Source organism: Pristiophorus japonicus, chromosome 21, assembly GCF_044704955.1.
Source record: "Pristiophorus japonicus isolate sPriJap1 chromosome 21, sPriJap1.hap1, whole genome shotgun sequence".
NCBI classification, from domain to species: Eukaryota; Metazoa; Chordata; class Chondrichthyes; family Pristiophoridae; genus Pristiophorus; species Pristiophorus japonicus.
Genome location: NC_091997.1, coordinates 80,864,719 through 80,887,368, shown reverse-complemented (window position 1 = coordinate 80,887,368; position 22,650 = coordinate 80,864,719). Strand labels below are relative to the sequence as shown.

At 48.8% G+C, this 22,650-nt stretch overlaps 1 protein-coding gene across 1 annotated transcript in view; it reads right to left on the bottom strand.

Moving 5' to 3' along the window:
• malt3 (MALT paracaspase 3) overlaps positions 1 to 7,276 on the bottom strand; it is a 97,589-nt gene extending 90,313 nt beyond the window's left edge. Inside the window, exon 1 of the mRNA XM_070865105.1 lies at positions 7,154 to 7,276. Within this exon, the coding sequence (XP_070721206.1) occupies positions 7,154 to 7,211 (58 nt within the window). The 5' untranslated portion in view covers positions 7,212 to 7,276. The remainder of the gene's footprint in view (positions 1 to 7,153) is intronic.
• Between the last annotated feature and the right edge of the window lie 15,374 nt (positions 7,277 to 22,650).

Sequence of the window (22,650 nt, the reverse complement as noted above, 5' to 3'; positions counted from 1 at the left end):
CCCCTGCATCAGCTCATCCACTGCTGAAGCCCTCATCCATGCCTTTGTTACCTCTAGACTTGACTATTCCAACGCAATCCTGGCCGGCCTCCCACATTCTACCCTACGTAAACTAGAGGTGACCCAAAACTTGGCTGCCCATGTCCTAACTCGCACCAAGTCCCGCTCACCCATCACCCCTGTGCTCGCTGACCTACATTGGCTTCTGGTTAAGCAACGTCTCGATTTCAAAATTCTCATCCTTATTTTCAAATCCTTCCGCGGCCTTGCCCCTCCCTGTAATCTCCTCCAGCCCCACAACCACCCCCTCTACCCCCGCCCCCACCAGCCCCCCCGAGATGTCTGCGCTCCTCTAATTCTGCCCTCTTGAGCATCCCTGATTATAATCACACAACCATTGGTGGTCATGCCTTCTGTTGCCTGGGCCCCAAGCTCTGGAACTCCCTGCCTAAACCTCTCCGCCTCTCTTTCCTCCTTCAAGATGCTCCTTAAAACCTACCTCGTCACCTGCGCTAATTTCTCCTTGTGCGGCTGGGTGTCAAATTTTTATCTCATAACACTCCTGTGAAGCCCCTTGGGATGTTTCACTACTTTAAAGGCGCTATATAACTACAAGTTGTTGTTGTTGCAGAGGTCCCTCTCGCCAGTCGCAGATAGTCCGCATAAGGCGACCACACAGAGTTGGAGAACGTGGTGTTTCAGAAGATGGAGCCAGTGAGCACAGAGAGAAAACTTGAGGAGGCGATTCTAACCCAATCTGCTGGTCAGGAAACGGAGGGGCCCCGAGTGTATCGCTGGCTTTACACAGCGCCCGATTTTAATACCAACTGCTCCAGGACGATCTCGCACAGAAACTGGCCCTTTGGCTCACCAAGTCCTCGTCTAATTCCATGGGTCTTGCTCGCACCCGACATCCATTAACATTCCCTGTTCCCTAGCAGATACTGAGAGTTCCTTTCAGAAGCAGTTACGGACTCCGCTTGGGAAAGCGCTTGTGGCAGGGAATTCGCCCTGCAGGCGTGTAAACAATAACGCAAAACTCCGACCAGCGGGGAATAAGCAGAGGAAGGGAAAATAACAACAACGCAATTAATGCCTTGACCCAAACTGTATCACTCCATAACAGCAATGTAGCATCATCATCATCATCGGCAGTCCCTTGTATCAAGGATGACTTGCTTCCATGCCAAAAAAGGGATGAGTTCACAGGTATTTCAATAAGGGCCTTAATATTCCAGGTACCGAACTACATCCTGAAGGGTGGAAGATGCTTGTGTGTGGATTTTTTTAACGTGGGGTGGCCGTTGCACACCAGCCACCACACGGGCTTGACAGAGCTAGGTCTTGGTCCAGTGGCAAGGGTTAACCAAGACAACTGGACACCAGCTCTGCTGCACAGACCTAGTGCACGCACACATATCGCAGTGTGGGCTGGGCCCGTGCTGCCCCTGGGCCCTCGCCTCTTCTGGGCCCCGAACTCTCCCCTCCCCTGGGCCCCGATCACGTCGCTCTGCAATCTCTCGCCGCTCCTTCGCCCCAACCTCGCCGCTCCTGCTGTATCTGCCCACGCCCCAATCAGCGACCCGGACCCCGATGACGTCCCATTCGCTGCCGCCGCCCTCCTACACCAGCGAGAGACCATCAGCGGCAGGTTGGGGCCATGGAAGGAGTGGCGAGCGGCCCCTGGAGCAGCGTGACGGCATGCCACAGCGGGGTACAGCGCGAGCTGGTGTAGCAATGTAGACCCAGGACACCGACTACACGGCAAAAGTAATTCATTGGCTGTGAAGTTGCCGCTCCTGATTCTTGCAAGATTTTCAGACTACCAATGGTTGAGCGATTATAATATCTTTCTCCCACCGCAACACGGTATCTCTTCCTTTTCCGTTCAACCCCCACCCCAGCCCCCACCGGTAATGTGAGCAGTGACTTGCTCCACATACAACAACAACTTGTATTTATATAGTGCCTTTAACATAGTGAAACATCCCCAGGTGCTTCACAGGAGTGTTATGAGAAAAAAATAATTTGACACCGAGCCACACGATGCGAAATTAGGGCAGATTACCAGAAAGCTTGGCCAAAAAGGTAGGTTTTAAGGAGCGTCTTGAAGGAGGAAAGAGAGATAGAGAGGTGGAGAGGTTTAGGCAGGGAGTTCCACAGCTTAGGGCCCAGGCAACAGAAGGCACGGCCACCAATGGTGGAGCGATTATAATCAGGGATGCTCAAGAGGACAGAATTCGAGGAGCGCAGACATCTCAGGGGGTTGTGGGACTGGAGGAGATTACAGAGATAGGGAGGGGCGAGGGCCAAAGAGGGATTTGTAAACAAGGAGGATGTTGCCTGGAATGGAGAATTTTAGCTATGAGGAAAGATTGGATAGGCTGGGGTTGTTCTCTTTGGAACAGAGGAGGCTGAGGGGAGACCTTATTGATGTGTATAAAATTATGAAGGGCTTGGATAGTGTGGATAGGAAGGACTTATTTCCCTCAGCAGAGGAGTCAACAACCAGGGGGCATAGTTTTAAAGTAATTAGTAGGAGGTGTAGAGAGGATTTGAGGAGAAATTCTTTCACCCAGAGGGTGGTGGGGGTCTGGAACTCACTGCCTGAAAGGGTGGTAGAGGCAGAAACCCTCACCACATTTTAAAAATACTTGGATGTGCACTAGTGCTGTAACCTGCAGGGCTACGGACCGAGAGCTGGAAAATGGGATTAGGCTGGGTAGCTCTTTGTCGGCCGGCGCAGGACATAATGGGCCGAATGGCCTCCTTCTGTGCTGTAAATGTCTATGATTGATTCTATGAAAAAGTATAAAATAGGTTGTGACTCAGGAGCCGTTAGAATCGGGAACTGAAACAAAAGCCCGTGTTAATATTTCTGTCAGAAACAGAAACCCCAGTTCTCCAATTGACTTATTTAAAGAGACTGGTTCGAAATCATGTTTCCAACACAGGTCCATTTTCATTAAAACAGGAAAAACAGGTTTCACAGAGGACGTGAAGAGGTGGTAGGAAGCTTGTGATCACCAGATGCCATAGAAACTGCTTGCGACAACACAGGAGGTAATGAGGGGCTTTCAATTTCTTATCTTCGAGCCCCCTCTCCTTGCTCCCATTCTTCCCTGAAGTCATTGGGGGTCATTTTCAACTCCACCACCTGAGCAGTAACCTGGCAGAGTGGCTCTCCCCCCACCATTACAGAAGCCCCTCCCCCCCCAGGGCACCTTTTAACAGGCACAAGATGCCCTCCAATACTAGGATTCAGGAACAGGAGGCATGAGCGAGTTTCCCTCCCGAGCCTGGGTCACGAGAGGTCAATTGTCACCCGATCATAGATCAGCTATAGAGCTCCTACACGGCAAGCGAGCTCCAGGTGGGCAGAGGAAACGTTACAGGGACAACCTCAAAGCCTCCCTGAAAAAGTGCAACATCCCCACCGACACCTGGGAATCCCCGGCCCAAGACCGCCCTAAATGGAGAAAGTACATCCGGGAGGGCGCTGAGCACCTCGAGTCTCGTCGCCGAGAGCGTGCAGAAAGCAAGTGCAGGCAGCGGAAGGAGCGTGCGGCAAATCAGACTCCCCGCCCACCCTTTCCTCCAACCACTGTCTGTCCCACCTGTGACAGAGACTGTAATTCCCGTATTGGACTGTTCAGTCACCTGAGAACTCACTTTCAGAGTGGCAGCCAATCCTCCTCGATTCCGAAGGACTGCCTATGATGATGACAGATCAGCTAACTCAACACCCACCGGGGCACTGAACCCAGGACCGCCTTAGTTTGCACAGCTCGGTATCATCACACAATGGCAGGGAAATTCAGTTGGATAGTGCCCCTCGTGAAGGTGCGAACACGGGCGGTAGAGGTTCGTAGCCGCAAGCACCGGCATTCGTGCCGCTCGGCAAATTCAGTGTGCCGGTACTGGCGGCGCTGAGGAGTATCGCCCGGGAGCGACACGCCCCGGGGATGCAATGTTTGGTTTGCGCTGCACCGGTAGTGCCCCCTAGTGGCCCCGCCAGAGAAAGCTGGCTGCAGAGCTGTGCTGGGGCGCTAAGGGAGGAATGACTGCATAAAGCAAGTGTGGTTGCTATTAGTTTTTTTATTTTTTTGCGATTTAACTTTATTTGGGGTGAGTAATGTACAGGGAATGTTTTCTGTGTTTTTTGTTCCGATTATTTTTTTTGCCGGGAGGCCTCTCATAGGGCGCTCCGAAGCAGGCTCTTTAGCAACGGGATATTCAGTTGCTCTCCCGGCCTAGCGCTCTGAGAGAAGTGTGGAACGCCTCCCTTAGCGCGTCGCTCCACTATCCAGGTGCTGAAATTGAATTTGTTGGCTGCCGACACAAGCCATTTCCCAGCACTGAATTTATCCACCGCCCGATATCAATGCCTAATTTCCAGCCCAATGTGTTTATCCAGTGAATTATCAGGAGAGTCATGATAATCTTGGTCACTCCTCACCACTGGACCAAGACCTAATTCTGTCAATTCGTGTGGTGGCTGGTGTGCAACGGCCACCCCACGTTAAAAATCCACGCACAGGCATCTTCCACCCTTCAGGATGTAACTCACTGTGACACCTGTGAGCCCATCTTTCTTTGGTGTGAAGAGCATCATCCTATTCACGAGGCACTGCCTAGTAGTAGGGGAGAACTCCCCTGCTCTTCTTCGAAATAATGCCGTGGGATCTTTTATGTCCACCTGGAAGAGCAGACGGGTCCTTGGTCTCATCCGAAAGACGGCACCTCCGATATTGCAGCGCTCCCTCAGTACTGCCCCTGCAACAGTGCGGCGCTCCCTCAGTACTGCCCCTCCGACAGTGCAGCGCTCCCTCAGTACTGCCCCTCCAACAGTGCAGCGCTCCCTCAGTACTGCCCCTCCAACAGTGCGGCACTCCCTCAGTACTGCCCCTCCAACAGTGCGGCACTCCCTCAGTATTGCCTCTCCAACAGTGCGGCACTCCTTCAGTACTGCCCCTCCGACAGTGCAGCGCTCCCTCAGTACTGCCCCTCCAACAGTTCAGCGCTCCCTCAGTACTGCCCCTCCAACAGTGCGGCACTCCCTCAGTACTGCCCCTCCAACAGTTCAGCGCTCCCTCAGTACTGCCCCTCCGACAGTGCAGCGCTCCCCCAGTACTGCCCCTGCGATAGTGCAGCGCTCCCTCAGTACTGCCCCTCCGATAGTGCAGCACTCCCTCAGTACTGCCCCTCCGACAGTGCAGCACTCCCTCAGTATTGCCCCTCCAACAGTGCGGCACTCCTTCAGTACTGCCCCTCCAACAGTGCAGCGCTCCTTCAGTACTGCCCCTCCGACAGTGCAGCGCTCCCTCAGTACTACCCCTCCGATAGTGCAGCACTCCCTCAGTACTGCCCCTCCGACAGTGCAGCACTCCCTCAGTACTGCCCCTCCGACAGTGCGGCACTCCCTCAGCACACTGCCCCTTCGACAGTGCAGCACTCCCTCAGTACTGCCCCTCTGACAGTGCGGTACTCCCTCAGTACTGCCCAAAGAAGGGCATCTCTCATGTATTCGAGCTTTCCAACTGGCATCCATAACATTTTAAACACCCTTAGGATAATGGGAGTGGGAGAAATCGCCTCTTCGACTTTTCCCACCTCAGCCCCACCCACCTCGCTGTACCTGCCCCAGTCCTGACCCATTTTCCAGGGCTGAGAGTGAGGCTTTCGGGCGGGCGGGGGCGGCAAACGGGAAGAAGGTTTCGGTGACCCGGGATGTCAGTAATGTCCAAACCAGGACGTGTACGACTTGTGAGGGGAACTTGGGAGGTGATTCTGTTCCCGTGATAATACTGCTCCTGTCCCTGAGTGGGAGAAGTCACGGGGCTGGGAGGGACTGTCAAGGTAAACTTGGCGAGTTGATGAAGAGCATTATGTAGGGCACACATAATGTAGACATAGCGCGCTGGTGACAGGCCGGTGGATCAGGAGTCCAGTATCAGAACGCCAATCAAGCGAACAGTGTTTAGTTTCACTGGGTACTACTGCAGCCGTCTACATCTAGGCGAGTGGTGAGTATATGGGGCTACAAGGATTAAATTATCAGATAGGTTACATAGACTAGGCTCTTATTCCCTTGTGCTTGGAAGATCTAATTGAGGTGTTTAAGACGACAAAGTTAATAGGGTAGATTGAGAGAGCATATTTCTCTGATGGGTGTTGGCCAGAACAAGGGGGCATAACCTTAAAATTAGAGCTAGGCTTTTCAGGGTAATGTCAGAAAGTACTTCTTCACAGCAAGTAGAAGAAATCTGAAACTCTCGCCCCCAAAAGGCTGTTGAGGCTGGGGGCTCAGTTGAAAATGTCAAAACGGACATGGATGCCTTTTTGTTTGGCAAGGGTATTAAGTGTTAAGGAACCAAGACGATTAATTGGAGGTAAGATACAAATTGGCCATGATCTAATTGAATGGTGGAACAGACTCGAGGGGCCTCCTCCTGTTCCTATGTAGCTGACACTCCTGACTTGAGCCTTGTTGACGATGGAAAGATTTTGGGGGTTACCCATCCTCCCGCAGCCACAATATTGATCGACTGGTCAAGTTAAGCTTCTGGTCAATGATGACTAGTTCACAATTCTGCCCGCTGGTCCGAACACCTAATTTAATTTTAAATAAGTTTCTTGAGCTACCTTAACTAAGCCATTACAACATTACAACAGCGACTACACTTCAAAAGTACTTCAGTGGCTATAAACAATAACATATTTTATTTTTGTAGCGCCTTTAACGTAATAAAACGACCCGAGGTGCTTCACAGCAATGTTTTAAGATAAAACAAATAAATTTGACACCGGGCAACATATGAACTTACAGCAGATGACCAAAAGCTCGGTCAAATAGGTACATAAGAAAATAGGAGTAGGAGTAGGCCATACGGCCCCTCGAACCTGCTCCGCCATTTAATACGATCATGGCTGATCCAATCATGGACTCAGGTCCACTTCCCTGCCCGCTCCCCATAACCCCTTATACCTTCAATGTCCCAGCTTCCACAGCTCTCTGAAGCAGTGAATTCCACAGATTTACAACGGGCAGGTTTTAAGGAAGCATCTTAAAGCACTTTGGGACGTCCCGAGGTGAAGAAAGGCGCTATACAAATGCAAGTCTTTATTTGATACACATTGGATTTTCCCTTACCTGTCTTTTCTCTGGGTTGTACGGTTAAGCTTTTTTTAAACCTTTCCTCCCAGCTCATCCTCCTTGCAGCCGGAATCTTTTCGGTTTCCCGCCTCGGCACCTGTTCAAGGAGACGGGTACCCATACATCCTTTGTGTGTTGTTAAAACAGGCAGACGGGCAGTCAATGAGCAAGGAGACACTGTCATACAAGATTTAAAAAAAAAACAAGAAACACGATTACATCCTGTTTGCTCGCATTCACAAATTCTCACATTAGTCACTCAGTGGCCCAGAGAACCTCCTGATCCTTGATGGATAGGAGAAGTAAAAGCAAGCAGTGCACCCACATCCGTGTTATTTTATAGAAGCATATTGTGCTCAGACCCAAGCTTGGAAAAGCCCCTAGAGTTCCAGGGTTTGGTGTCATTGCAGAATCATTTTCCCACATTACAACAGTGACTACACTGGACAGATTTTTGAGCGACAGGCAAGTCAAGGGTTATGGGGAGCGGACGGGGAAGTGGAGTTGAGGCCAGGATCAGATCAGCCACGATCTTATTGAATGGCGGAGCAGGATCGAGGGGTCAAATGGCCTACGCCTGCTCCTATTTCTTAAGTGCACTTCAAAAGGACTTCATTAGCTGTAAAGCGCTTTGGGATTCCGGTGGTCGCGAAAGGTGTCACATAAAAGCAAGTCTGTCTTTCTTATCGGTAATTTAGAAAAAGAGAAGCACCTTGGGATGTTTTACTACGTTAAAGTCGCTATATAAATGCAAGTTGTTGTTGTTGAGACGGCTATAAGGAACACAAACACTCAAAATTGATTTCCAGCTGGGTCAAAACACTGTTCTTCCCATGCAGATTTTAGCCAAAACTCAATAACAACTTACATTTGTATGGCATTTTTAATGTAGTAAAACATCTCAAAGCACTTTGCAGAAGTGTAATCAAACAAAATGTTGTCACCGAGTCACCTAAGGACAGGTGAGCGAAAGCTTGGTCAAAGAGGTAGGTTTTAAGGTGCGTCTTAAAGGAGGAGAGATGGGCAGGGAGGCGGAGAGGGTTATGGAGAGAGGTTGAGGTCGGGACAGAGACGGAGGGGCCAAAATTCAGGGTCCCTATAAGTCCCGTTACCGCCGTTTTGCGACGGAATCGAGTGGCTGCCGCGTTGAAGTCCATTGGCCGCCCCGACCCAAATTTAGCTCGGGAATTTTTCGGCCTGTCGCCACTTCTGCCCCGCTGCTGCCAACCGCCGTAAGCGAATCTTCAAAGCACGGATCGCCCCTCTCCCACACCTCCATTTCAAGCCGCCCCAAATTTGCAAAAATAAATCCATGAGCCGATGAACGGTGCCTCCCCCCCCCCCCCCACCCCGACAGCTTTTTCTGTCGGTGCACTTTGTCTGCTCTCTCTCTGTTGGTGCACTGTGTCTACTCTCTCTCTGTCGGTGCACTGTGTCTGCTCTCTCTCTGTCGGTGCACTGTGTCTGCTCTCTCTGTCGGTGCACTGTGTCTGCTCTCTCTCTGTCGGTGCACTGTGCCTGCTCTCTCTCTGTCGGTGCACTGTGTCTGCTCTCTCTCTGTCGGTGCACTGTGCCTGCTCTCTCTCTGTCGGTGCACTTTGTCTGCTCTCTCTCTGTTGGTGCACTGTGTCTACTCTCTCTCTGTCGGTGCACTGTGTCTGCTCTCTCTCTGTCGGTGCACCTTGTCTGCTCTCTCTCTGTCGGTGCACTGTGTCTGCTCTCTCTCTGTCGGTGCACTGTGTCTGCTCTCTCTGTCGGTGCACTGTGTCTGCTCTCTCTCTGTCGGTGCACTGTGCCTGCTCTCTCTCTGTCGGTGCACCTTGTCTGCTCTCTCTCTGTCGGTGCACTGTGTCTGCTCTCTCTCTGTTGGTGCACTTTGTCTGCTCTCTCTCTGTCGGTGCACTGTGTCTGCTCTCTCTGTCGGTGCACTGTGTCTGCTCTCTCTCTGTCGGTGCACTGTGTCTGCTCTCTCTCTGTCGGTGCACTGTGCCTGCTCTCTCTCTGTTGGTGCACCTTGTCTGCTCTCTCTGTCGGTGCACTGTGTCTGCTCTCTCTCTGTTGGTGCACTGTGTCTGCTCTCTCTCTGTCGGTGCACTTTGTCTGCTCTCTCTCTGTTGGTGCACCTTGTCTGCTCTCTCTGTCGGTGCACTGTGTCTGCTCTCTCTCTGTCGGTGCACTGTGTCTGCTCTCTCTCTGTCGGTGCACTGTGCCTGCTCTCTCTCTGTCGGTGCACTGTGTCTGCTCTCTCTCTGTCGGTGCACTGTGTCTGCTCTCTCTCTGTCGGTGCACTGTGTCTGCTCTCTCTCTGTCGGTGCACTGTGTCTGCTCTCTCTCTGTCGGTGCACTGTGTCTGCTCTCTCTCTGTCGGTGCACTGTGTCTACTCTCTCTCTGTCGGTGCACTGTGTCTGCTCTCTCTCTGTCGGTGCACTGTGTCTGCTCTCTCTCTGTCGGTGCACTGTCTGCTCTCTCTCTGTCGGTGCACTGTGTCTACTCTCTCTCTGTCGGTGCACTGTGTCTACTCTCTCTCTGTCGGTGCACTGTCTGCTCTCTCTCTGTCGGTGCATTGTGTCTGCTCTCTCTCTGTCGGTGCACTGTGTCTACTCTCTCTCTGTCGGTGCACTGTGTCTGCTCTCCCTCTGTCGGTGCACTGTGTCTACTCTCTCTCTCTCTGCCTTGGCAGTGCAGCGGCCACTAAAGGGGAGGGCCGAATGCCGCGGCCGCCATCTTATTTCTATTGCCGGCCAACTTCCGTGTCGGCCAGACTATTGTCCCCTCGGGTTCGGCCGGGCCGCCAACAAGCAGCCTGGCACCCCCTCGTTGGGTGCCAGGCCGCTGGCCCGGCCGAAACCCTCCCTGGTGGTCCAGTGGCCGAAGCTAAAAAATGCCAGATTCTCTCCCCTTTAATGGAGGGACGAGAGCGTGGTGATGCACACGCGCTGTGATGTCATGACTCGATCCCGCCCCCACTTCCGCCCCTCAGCCTGACTTACCGCCGCACTCCCGCTCCCACTATGACCAACTTCCGGTCCAACGTTACAAACATCTTCTAAGTGCTGACAGTCGCCTCATCGCTCCATATTTAAAAAAATCATAAGATGCACCAGCTTTCTGGTGTGCCTGAATTTCAGACCCAGGTAACGTTACAGAGATGCACGTAAGCGGCCTTGATAATGGAGAGGATATGGGGTCAAACTCTTAGCTCGGGGTCAAATACGGCACTGAGGTTGCGAACAGTCTGGTTCAGCCTCAGACAGCGACAAGGGAGAGGGATGGAGTCGGTGGCCAGGGAACGGAGTTTGGGGCATTCCTGTAGTACCCTGCTGCCTGAGCCCATGTTGGATGAACATAGAGCATAAGAACGTAAGAAATAGGAGCAGGAGTAGGCCATCTGGCCCCTTGAGCCTGCTCCGCCATTCAATAAGATCACGGCTGATCTGATCTTGGCCTCAACTCCACTTCCCTGCCTGCTTCCCATAACCCTCAACTCGCCAGTCATTCAAAACTCTATCTATCCCAGCCTTGAATATATTCAATGACCCAGCTCTCTGGGACAGAGAATTCCAAAGATTCACGATCCCCATGAGAGAAGCAATTCCTACCTCATTTCCGTTTTAAATGGACGACCCCTTATTCTGAATGTTTGCTAGGAAAGTTTGCAAAACTAGGAGATTTTACCTCAGTTTTGGCTTTTAACGAAGAAAGCTGTGGAACTTGACTCCGTAACATTACTGAGTCACCCAGAGTATGGCCCTCAGTGCACAAAGAACAGAATTGATGAATTAGCACTCTTAGCTGTGCGTGATTATGAGCACATAGCAGGAAGTTGGGAACAGAGGTCAGCAGCCTTACACGATTTTGACTCATATAGCACCATACACAACCTCAGGATGCCCCGAATTGCTTTGCAGCGAATTAATTACTTTTATTTTGAAGTGCAGTCGCTGTGTCCTACATCAGAACATATAAAGAAAGACTTGCATTTATATAGCGCCTTTCACGACCACCTGACGTCCCAAAGCACTTCACAGCCAATGAAGTACTTTCTGAAGTGTCGTCACTGTTGTAATGTGGGAAACACGGCAGCTAACTTGCGCACAGCAAGCTCCCACACAAAGCAATGTGATAATGACCAGATAATCTGTCTTTGTTATGTTGATTGAGGGATAAATATTGGCTCAGGGTGCAATATACTCCAAGAACAGTAGTGGAAAAAATATGCAAAGAGCAAGAGAAAGGGTAATATCAACAACATCCTCAAGGGCACAACAGGAGTGATTCGCAGACGTACTGGAGCACATGACCTACATGTCTCAAGAATTTATTAGAATTTCATGAGGCATTAATTGAATTTAATAAACAGGAGTAATCTAGTGGATACAATTTCTTTTAATTTGCAGACGGCAATGGATACAGTTCTTTAGGTGAGGGTTTAAATTTAAGTGTCTCAGATTAATGGCTTAAAGCAAAACTGAGCTTGATAACCAAAAGGTGATGATAAATTGTCTATCTAGTCTTTACATTAGATGTAAATGATATGGATGAGCATCGCTGTCAACTGTGGCTCAGTGATTAGCACATTCACTTCTGAGTCAGAAGGTTGTGGGTTAAAGTCCCACTCCAGGGACCTCAGCACAAAAATCTGGGTTGACACTGCAGTGCAGCGCTGAGGGTGTGTTGCATTGTCGGAGGTGCCATCTTTTGGATGAGACGTTAAACTGAGGCCCCATCTTCTCCCTCAGGTGAATGTAAAAGATCCTATGACATTAATTTGAAGAAGAGCAGGGGAGTTATCCCCAGTATCCTGGCCAATATTTATCCCTCAATTAACAGAACAAAAAAACAGATTATCTGGTCATGATCACATTGCTGTTTGTGGGAGCTTGCTGTGTGCAAAATGGCCACCGCGTTTCCCACATTACAACAGTGACTACACTCCAAAAGTACTTCATTGGCTGTAAAGCGCTTTGAGACGTCTGGTGGTTGTGAAAGGTGCTATATAAATGCAAGTCTTTCTTTCTTTACATACAACTTGCTGAGCTTCAGGCTATGGGCAAAGCAGATGGGTTTGGTTTGATCAATATTTCAGATGGAGGGACTTACTATACGCCCGGGTCTTATTGTCAGATAGGGAGTTGGATAGGATATCAATGGTGGAGGTGCACAGGTAAGGCAGCATGTCATCTATGGAGGCTGACCATGCTTTCAGATGACACCATTAAACGGCACTCTGTAAATGACGACAACAAGAGTAAACCATTGATGGAAGTACAGTAATTTAGTAAGAAATAACTTGCTTTAATAGAACCCTCAATCACATCCTCAGAGCATCCCAAAATGTATTACAGTGAATTATCTTTAAAGTGCAGTCACGTAGATTTAAAGCAGTTGGTAGAAGGATTAGAGGGGAGATGAGGAAACGTTTCGTCACCCAGAGGGTGGTGGGGGTCTGGAACTCACAGCCTGAAAGGATGGTAGAGGCAGAAACCCTCACCACATTTAAAAAGTACTTGGATGTGCACCTGAAGTGCCGTAACCTACAGGGCTACGGACCGAGAGCTGGAAAGTGGGATTAGGCTGGATAGCTCTTTGTCGGCCGGCACGGACACGATGGGCCGAATGGCCTCCTTCTGTGCTGTAAATTTCTCTGATTCTACTACCTCCAAAAAGGTCAATTACACAATGGAGAGGATTCAGAGAAGAGCAGCAAAATGACATAAGGCTCTAAGTTATGAAACAAAATCTAACGTAACACATCCAGTATCAAAGTGAGATTGAGAGGAGTCTTCAAAATACTGAAAGGAATGGATAATACAAACTGGTCATTGAACGGAAGTCCTGATCTCAGAACGAGAAAATGCCTACAAGATTAGCATGCCTGAAGTGAGATGAGATTAGAATGTGTTTCCTCCCAAGTATAAATACGGATATTATCAGAAGCAGTTAATGTTGCGCTGATTAACGCATTTGCATAAATATCTGCTTATGGAAGAGATTGAGGTTTAAACGTGGACAAGTCCAGAACATCATGAATCTTGTGCGGCTGGGACTATGGAAATATTATTTGTGGAATACAGCCCGTCGGGGTCGACTGATATTTGCTATCCTGGGGATTTGTTCACAATTGAACACTAATGCATTTGCTTCATGGGTTCTTTGCTTAAGAATTCATAGCAACACATTGCTATTAAGAACTAGTTGGTTTATTACCAAAGGTTTAGCAATCACACGACACATTACCAGTTCATCCATTAGGCTCACAATTGCATACCTCATCGTGGATGACCCAGACCCAACTGGCTGGGGTTTGATTGAGTCTTGTGAACATCATGTGACTGGCTAAACCACTCACAACTCAACAGCTCTACAACTATTTTAAAGTAACTTTAAATCAAGTGCCCCCTTTTGTAAGGGCACAAAAATCCACAAATTAACCAATAAATATTAAATCTTACAAATCGAATTAAATTAAAATGTTGTTCTCTGTTGAAATGATGTTCTCCAGTCCCTCCGGTGCCCACCTCTCGCGGAAGGCCACGAGTGTACCGGTGGACACCGCGTGCTCCATCTCTGGGTACACCTGGCTCGGATGTAACCGCAGAAGAGAGGCAGGCAGTCGAGCTGAACGAGCCCCTCGACCGCCCGCTGCCTGGACCGGCTGATGGCCGCCTTGGCCATGCCAGGAGCAGTTCTACGAGGAGGCCCTCCGATCTGCCCGCTCCCCTCCGCACAGGGTACCCAAAGATCAGGAGCGTGGGACTGAAGTGCAATCAGAATTTGAGGAGCAGCTCATTCAAATAATGCAACAGCTCTACAAACCTGTAAGCATACTCACAGGTACATATATTACAGGTCAGTGAGAAAAGTTAGAGTTTTATCTCGCATGTTTTAGTTGTAATTATTTAATCTAGAGAAATTAGGTTGAGTTTGTAATACTGCATGTTATTGACAGTCTGAAGAAAGTAATGGGCATATCTGCTTTACATACTCCCAGGCCTCACACGACAGAACTTCAAACGGTTTGTTGTCTGCTTAGGCCCTTAGCCTGCTTGACTCCCGCCCTGAGTTAAAATTGAGCCTATGATGTCTTCGCTGGCTGTCCTGTCTGGCATTCCACCATGGGAACCTTTCTATCACCAAGCAGTAAACTGCTATGGAATTTAAGAACATAAGAATTAGGAGCAGGAGTAGGCCATTTGGACCCTTGAGCCTACTCCGACATTCAATGAGATCATGGCTGATCTTCTACCTCAACTCCACTTTCCTGCACTGTCCCCATATCCCTTGATTCCCTTAATATTCAAAAATCTATTGATCTCTGTCTTGAATATACTCAACGACTGAGCCTCCACAGCCCTCTGGGGTAGAGAATTCCAAAGATTCACCACCCTCTGAGTGAAGAAATGTCTCCTCATCTCAGTCCTAAATGGCCGACCCCTTATTCTGAGACTGTGACCCCTGGTTCTAGACTCCCCAGCCAGAGGAAACATCCTCCCTGCATCTACCCTGTCGAGCCCTGTAAGAATTTTGTATGTTTCAATGAGATCACCTCTCATTCTTCTAAACTCTGGAGACTATAGGCCTAGTCTACTCAATCTCTCCTCATAGGACAATCCCCTCCACCCAGGAATCAGTCTGGTGAACCTTTGTTGCACTCCGTCAATGGCAAGTATATCCTTCCTTAGGTAAGGAGACCAAAACTGTACCCAAACTCCAGGTGCAGTCTCACCAAGAAAGAGAACATCCCACTAATTCTAATTATCAAAATGGCACGTCAGAAAGAATAGTGCACACCGTGGAATTCACACTTTGTAAACTGAATCTACCATCATAATATGTCAGAAATTAAAATCCCTTCCATGTTAACTAGATAAAAGTCACAAAACGCTGCCCCCTCTTTGGGGCTGGTGTAGGGTTGTCAACTCCGGCTGGAGGTTTCTTCACAAGACCTCCCAGCCCCACCTCCACGTATCCGTCTTTGGTCACCCAATGCTTCCATCCCCATGCCCGCCCTCGCCCACTCTGCCAATTGGAAAGCGAACAGCTCGATTGGCCGATTGGAATATTCTTGACTGTCAATCCAGCAACTTTTCTCCTATCACCATTATTTTTTATAACTACCTGTATTCGACAAAATTGTTCTAAGAAAATGAAAAAAATGCATAATTCTTTTTTTAAATGCTATGATCTTCCCCCCCACTCTCCCCCCACAAACCTGGGTTTTCTGCTCACAGCTGTACATTCCGTTTACAAAGGGTGAACTCTCAGGGGTGCAGTATTCTTTTCGACTGTAAGAGTTTGCGAAGGTTTGCTTAAAGTTGACCAAATTCCATGTACATAAGAACATAAGAAATAGGAGCAGGAGTAGGCCATTTGGCCCCTTGAGTCTGCTCCGCCATTCAATAAGATCATGGCTGATCTGATCCTGGACTCAACCTCACTTCTCTGCCTGCTCCCCATAACCCTTGCGTTCCTGATGTACCAATGTGCCTCACGAGAATCAACAGGATTTTCTGCTGAACTTGTAAGCTGTTCTGTGATTTTGAAAGTGTTTAGATAGTTGTAGCTGCAGAGGCTCATCACAGATAACAGAGATAACAAATCTTCAGATCTTAAAAATTTGGCAGACTTGAAGTCTGCAGTGATGGGGCCCACAAATCGACTGTCAAGTTGATTGATTGATTAGGAGACGAGCAAGAAACCAACGTGGGCCATTACCCCTGCTGGATGAAACATGGGACACAGTCTAAGGATAAGGGGTAAGCCATTTAGGACCGAGATGAGGAGAAACTTCTTCACCCAGAGAGTGGTGAACCTGTGGAATTCTCTACCACAGAAAGTTGTTGAGGCCAATTCACTAAATATATTCAAAAAGGAGTTAGATGAAGTCCTTACTACTAGGGGGATCAAGGGGTATGGCGAGAAAGCAGAAATGGGGTACTGAAGTTGCATGTTTAGCCATGAACTCATTGAATGGCGGTGCAGGCTAGAAGGGCCGAATGGCCTACTCCTGCACCTATTTTCTATGTTTCTATGTCATCATCATCATAGGCAGTCCCTCAGAATCAAGGAAGACTTGCTTCCACTCTTAGCATGAGTTTTTAGGTGGCTGTACAGTCCAATACGAGAATCACAGTTGATGGAAAGGGTGGGCGGGGAGTCTGGTTTGCCGCACGCTCCTTCCGCTACCTGCGCTTGATTTCTGCATGCTCTTGGTGACGAGACACGAGGAGCTCAGCGCCCTCCCGGATGCCCTTCCTCCACTTAGGGTGGTCTTTGGCCAGGGATTCCCAGGTGTCAGTGGGAGCATGCGGCAAACCAGGCACCCCACCCACCCTTTCCTTCAACCACTGTCTGTCCCGCCTGTGACAGAGATGGTAATTGGACTGTACAGCCACCTGAGAACTCATTTTTAGAGTGCATGTGAGTCTTCCTCAATTCTGAGGGACTGCCTATTATGAGATACTTCCTTGTAACATTTTGTTGATTTTAAGTGAAGCGATTCCAGAAATTTTTGTATTGAGTTGTCTGTTTCACGAGTCCGAACTCAACTTTTGGACGGGACGAGGGGTAATTCTACACATCTTACACGACTTAACATTTAAAGCCATTAGATGTTATTTTTCTTTAAATCCCAGCGCCTGGTGATAGAAAGGTTCCGATGGTGGCATACCAGTTCCATTTAATACACCGATTAATTTTTAATTCCTGGAGACCCCAGGACACCAGGTCACAGTCACAGAATAAGAGGTCAGCCATTGAAGACTGAGATGAGGAGAAATGTCTTCACTCAAAGGCTTGTGAATCTTTGGAATTCTCTACCCCAGAGGGCTTTGGAGGCTCAGTCTTTGAATAAATTCAAGGCAGAGATCGATAAAATTTTTGAGAACGAAGGGAATTCAACATCATCATCGGCAGTCCCTTGGAGTCGAGGAAGATTTGCTTCCACTCTTAAAATGAGTCCTTAGGTGGCTGAACAGTCCAATACGGGAACCACAGTCCCTGTCACAGGTGGGACAGGTAGTCGTTGAGGTTAAGGGAGGGTGGAATAGGTTTGCCGCACGCTCCTTCCGCTGCCTGCGCTTGATTTCTGCATGCTCTCGGCGATGAGACTCGAGGTGCTCAGCGCCCTCCCGGATGCACTTCCTCAACTTAGGGCGGTCTCTGGCCAGGGACTCCCAGGTGTAGGGAATTAAGGGACATGGGGATATTATGAGAAGGTGGAATCGAGGTAGATCAGCCATATAAGAACATAAAAAATAGGAGCAGGATTACGGCAAAAGGCCCCTCGAGCCTGCTCCGCCATTCAATAAGATCATGGCTGATCATCGACCTCAACTCCACTTTCCCGCTCGATCTCCATATCCCTTGATTCCCTTCGAGTCCAAAAATCTATCGATCTCAGCCTTGAATATATTCAGAGACTCAGCCTCCACAGCCCTCTGGGGCAGAGAATTCCAAAGATTCACCACCAGCCGAGTGAAAAAATTCCTCCTTTTCTCTGGCTTAAATGGTCGACTCCTTATCCTTATTATATCCTTCTTATAACAATCTTGGAGGGGGTGGTAACCCTAAGCTAGCAGGCCTCATCAAAATTCATAGATAGGTGGCAGACGGCAGTGTTAATGCCAGGAAAAAGACTAAAGGCAAATGTTACTGAAAACCTTCGTGCCTTCCCAGTCACTCATCAGCTCAGCAAACAAGTTGGTGCAATATTTTGTTCAAAGTTCGCCACATCATTTCAAGAACGCATATATTCAGATGGACGCAGTGCTTCTACGAAACAAGTCTGAGCAAGGGTTTCTGAACCGTAAAAACAATGCCAGAGGCAACCGAGACAAACCTTAAAAAATTGAAAGCAGTCACCGTGAGAGTTTTGATTTAATGAAAGTGAAACTGGATCATAGGTTAGCATTTTAACTCCTTCCCCACTGCGGCAATTAAAAACAAGTTTGCAATTGAGGGAGAAATTTTGTGTAACAAGCAAGTTCCAGTTAATAGGCAGGATACCACAGAATGGTCTTGTTCCCAGTACTGACTAAAATTGTCCACTGCATCTACAACAGAATATGCATTTATATAGCGCCTTTAATGTGGTAAAACGCCCCATGGCATTGAGACAGGAGGGTTATCAAAGAAAGTTTGGCACCGAGCCAAAAAAGGAGACATTAAGACAAGAATCCTTCGACAGATTGCACGCAGCCGTCAGTAAAGGGCCCCCACGGGCAGAGATTTGGGCTATTTGCCCAACTCCTGCCCAGCGAATGTCCTTCAAACTCTTATGATTGGTAAAAGCAGGCGTAAGGCGTAAGGCCTGCTTTTATCAGCGTAAGACTTTTAAAGGACAGAAGAATACATTTTAAAAAATAATTTAAACATTTTAAATCCTATTAAGTAAGGTAAGTTTATTTTTAGAGCCGTTAAACCATGTAAATTTATTTTTCAAAAAAATAATGTTTGCGTTTTAAATAATCAATTAAATTCCATTTTGATTAATTTTAAATAAAAAATGTATTTTAAGTGTTTGTGTGATTTCGGGGTATTCCCATTCATACCTATGGTGATTCCGTACATACGGAACTCACCACAAGTATGAATGGGAATACCCCGACCTTGATTGGTTGGGCCGGCTCATGTGATCCCAGGGACGCTTGCGAAGGGCCTGCATCCCTGGGGTACGTGGGCCTCTCCACAGGCCTTCGCGTAGAGGCCCCAGGACCAGAAGTCTCCCAACCTCCCCAGACCGTCAGGTAAGTTCGCTTGCCGTGTAGGAGTTCCAAGTAGAGCGCTTGCTTTGGGAGTCTTGTGTCGGGCATGCGAACAATGCGGCCCGTCCAACGGAGCTGGTCGAGTGTGGTCAGTGCTTTGATGCTGGGGATGTTGGCCTGATCGAGAACACTGACGTTGGTACGCCTGTCCTCCCAGGGATTTGCAGGATCTTGCGGAGACATCGTTGGTGTTATTTCTCCAGCGATTTGAGGTGTCTACTGTATATGGTCCCTGTCTCGGAGCCCGGGGTGAGGCAGCATTGGGATACACGCAGTGGGTTATGTCCAGCTTTGCCCTGCAGTGTGAATGTCGAGCTGTATGTGTGGAGCATCAGTTGCTGGGAGCACAGATCAGAGATCAGGTCGCAGAAGTCAATGTGGTCAATTGGCGACAATTTATTGTAATTAGGTAGAATGCACAGACAGAAACAGGCCATTTGGCCCAACTGATCCCAGGATCCATCACTCTGCTTTATGCTCGTCCCTCCCCTCTTCATCTAACCCCATCAACATATCCTTCTATTCCTTTCTCCCTCATGTACTTACCTAACTTCGTCTTAAATGCATCTATACTATTCACCTCAACCACTCACTGTGGTAGTGAGTTCCACATTCTAACCACTCTCTGGGTAAAGAGGTTTCTCCCGAATTCCCTATTGGATTTATTAATGACTACCTTATATTGATGGTCTCGCCCACAAGTGGCAACTTCTCTTTACGTCCACCTCATCAAACCAATTCATAATTTTAAAGTCCTCCCATCAGGTCGCCTCTCAGTCTTCTCTTTCTCTTAAAAAAAAAGAGAAAAAAAAGGAGCCCCAAGTTTAACTCGATAAGTTTAACAGAATTTCTCGGCTTTTCAATTCCATCTTTCATGTTCCATGTGTGCTGAATCCCATGGTCAATTTTTACCTTGCTCCCAAACACTACTGAGACCCGAAAGGCACATTCAATAATGTACTCGCAAAGCAGCAACTCATCGATATTCTGTTCAAACCTCCTGCGCAAGGCACACGTGTTCTGTCCAAAAACCTATTCATCTAGTTACCATTTTTGGCTTATGCTTTTGTGTTAACAATTTGTTGTTGCAAGCTGCCGTGTCAACTATTTTCCCCAATCAATTTTCTTATTTTCAAATTTTTCATCTCGTAACACTCCTGTGAAGCGGCTTGGGACATTTCACTATGTTAAAGGTGCTATATAAATATAAGTTGTTGTTATGGAGGTTGTGTCCACTAGGTGGCTCTGTGGAGCGAGTTTTCAATGTCTCTCCACCCCGCCCTTCCACCAAACTCTGTCGCCATCTTGTATGTACAACTTATAAAACTTATATTCATCAACTGATGTGGGCAATGTCACAAGTAATTCGATTTCAAGGGACTGCCTGTGATGATGAGGAATTTACTAGGAAATATGAAGCATCACCTGACCAGTATATTCACTAATAGTACAAGCAGGTCTCTGTCTCGGAGTGGTAATCAAGAAACCAGCATGCATTAGACATGCAAAATGGGCCTCAGAATCTCTGGGCTGAAGGGAGAGCGAGGGAGGGAGAGTTTAATGTATGAACCTGTGAATATGCTCGCAGGTTTGCAGAGCTGTTGCATGGGAGTGGCTAAGCCAGTCACGTGATGTTCACAAGACTCAATAAAACCCAGTCAGTTGGGTCCGAGGGATCCACGATGAGGCAGGTGGTTGTGAGCCTGGTGGATGAACTGGTAATGTCATCATCATCGGCGTTCCCTGGAACGAGGATGACTTGCTTCCACAAGAGTTCACAGATGTTTCAATGAAGGACCCGATGTTCCAGTCCTGAACTCCAGTTGAGGGGGTGGAAGATGCCTGTGCGTGGATTTCTTTTAATGTGTGGTGACCGTTGCACACCAGCCACCACACGGGCTTGACAGAGCTAGGCCTTTATCCAGTGGCAAGGGTTAATGTGTAGTGTGGTTTTGCTAATAAACCAACCAGTTCTTAATAGCAATGTTTTTGCTATGAATGCTTAAGCAAGGAACCCACAAAGCAAATACATTACAGAGAGAGAGAGAAAGTAGTTCTGGGTGCCTGCTTGTGATTTCTGCTCCGGTGAACCGTGCTGGAAGTGCAGATGAGGACAGGATCCGATTTGGCTGTGGCTGAGTCACACACATACACTTGGACGCAGTACGGAAGGGCAGAAGCTCGGACCTGTACCCCAGGACAGGAGGGGAAGAGAACGGAACTTAAGGGATGCTACACAAATGCAAGTTGTTGTGTGAGAAAAGAAAAAGCAGACCGAACTACACCTCCCAGGTAACCACTCGATTCCCTCAACCTCTACGGAAAGCCTAGAGGCTGCATTTTTGGCTTTGATGTTTTTGGGGCAGTAATGGCGGTGGGAACAGTTTATGGCTCAGTGGGTAAGTGTGGGCAGCTGGGCCCTGAGTCAGGGGACGCAGCGCTAAGGGAGGCGTTGTACACCTCTCTCGGAGCGTTAGCGTGGGAAACTCCCGAGCTCAAGAGCCGGGCTGGGAGCGCTCCCAGAGACGTCTGGGGGGGGCGGCGGGGACAGGGGGAAACCTAAAAAACAGGCACAAAAACATTCCCAGAACATCGCCCACCCCAGCACAACACAAATCGCAAAACAAATTCAAGGAAAAAAACAGTCACACTTACCTCAGGAGTCCATTATTCACCTCTCTGCCGTCGGTATCGTTGGACCGCCCTAATTTCCCAGGCGGTCAGTGCGGGGCGCGCTGTGGGGCGGACACCAATTAAAACTCGCGCCGGTGTCGCCACCAGGGGGCGTTGCACACCGAGCACAGCTCCGCCGGGCGGTGCTGCTCCGCACCGCCGCAAAACCGGAGCCGAGGATCGCCGCAGGGCGCTGGAGGCTGACCGCCCGCCCAGAACACCTCACCACCGCCATTGCCGCAGCTCCGGGGCGAGAAACGGAACGCAGAGGACCCGAAAATCCAGCACCTGAACAGTCTTTACTACACTTGTTTCATTCCCCTCTTACCTTGACCCTCTGTAACCTCCTCCAGCCTTGCAGCCCCTCCCCCACCCCCGCATCCTCTGATCCACTAACTCTGCATCCACCTCCTCTTCATCCCATTCTTGGTGGCCGTGCCTTCAGCCGTATTGGCCCATGCTCTGAAATTTCCCCCCCTGAACACCCTCTGCCTCTCCACCTCCCTCTCTAACTACAAGATGCTCCTAAAAACCCATCCCTATGACCAAGCCTTTAGTCACCCTTCTTGAGATCTCCTACTCTGGCTCAACATCCCATTTTACGCCTCTGTAATGGGACATTTGTCTACGTTAAAGCGCAATGAAGCACTCGAACTGTATAAAACACTAGTCAGGCCACAGCTGGAGCGTGCAGTTCTGGTCACCACGTTACAGGAAAGATGTGATTGTACTGGAGAGGGTACAGAGGAGATTTACCAGGATGTTGCCTGGACTGGTGAAATTTAGCTATGAGGAAAGATTGGATAGGCTGGGATTGTTTTCTTTGGAACAGAGGAGGCTGAGGGGAGACCTTATTGAGGCATATAAAATTATGAGGGGCCTGGATAGAGTGGATAGCAAGGGCCTGTTTCCCTTAGCAGAGGGGTCAGTAACCAGGGGTCATGGATTTAAAGTAATTAGTAGGAGGATTAGAGGGGATTTGAGGGGAAATTTCTTCAACCAGAGGGTGGTGGGGGTCTGGAACTCACCGCCTGAAAGGGTGGTAGAGGCAGAAA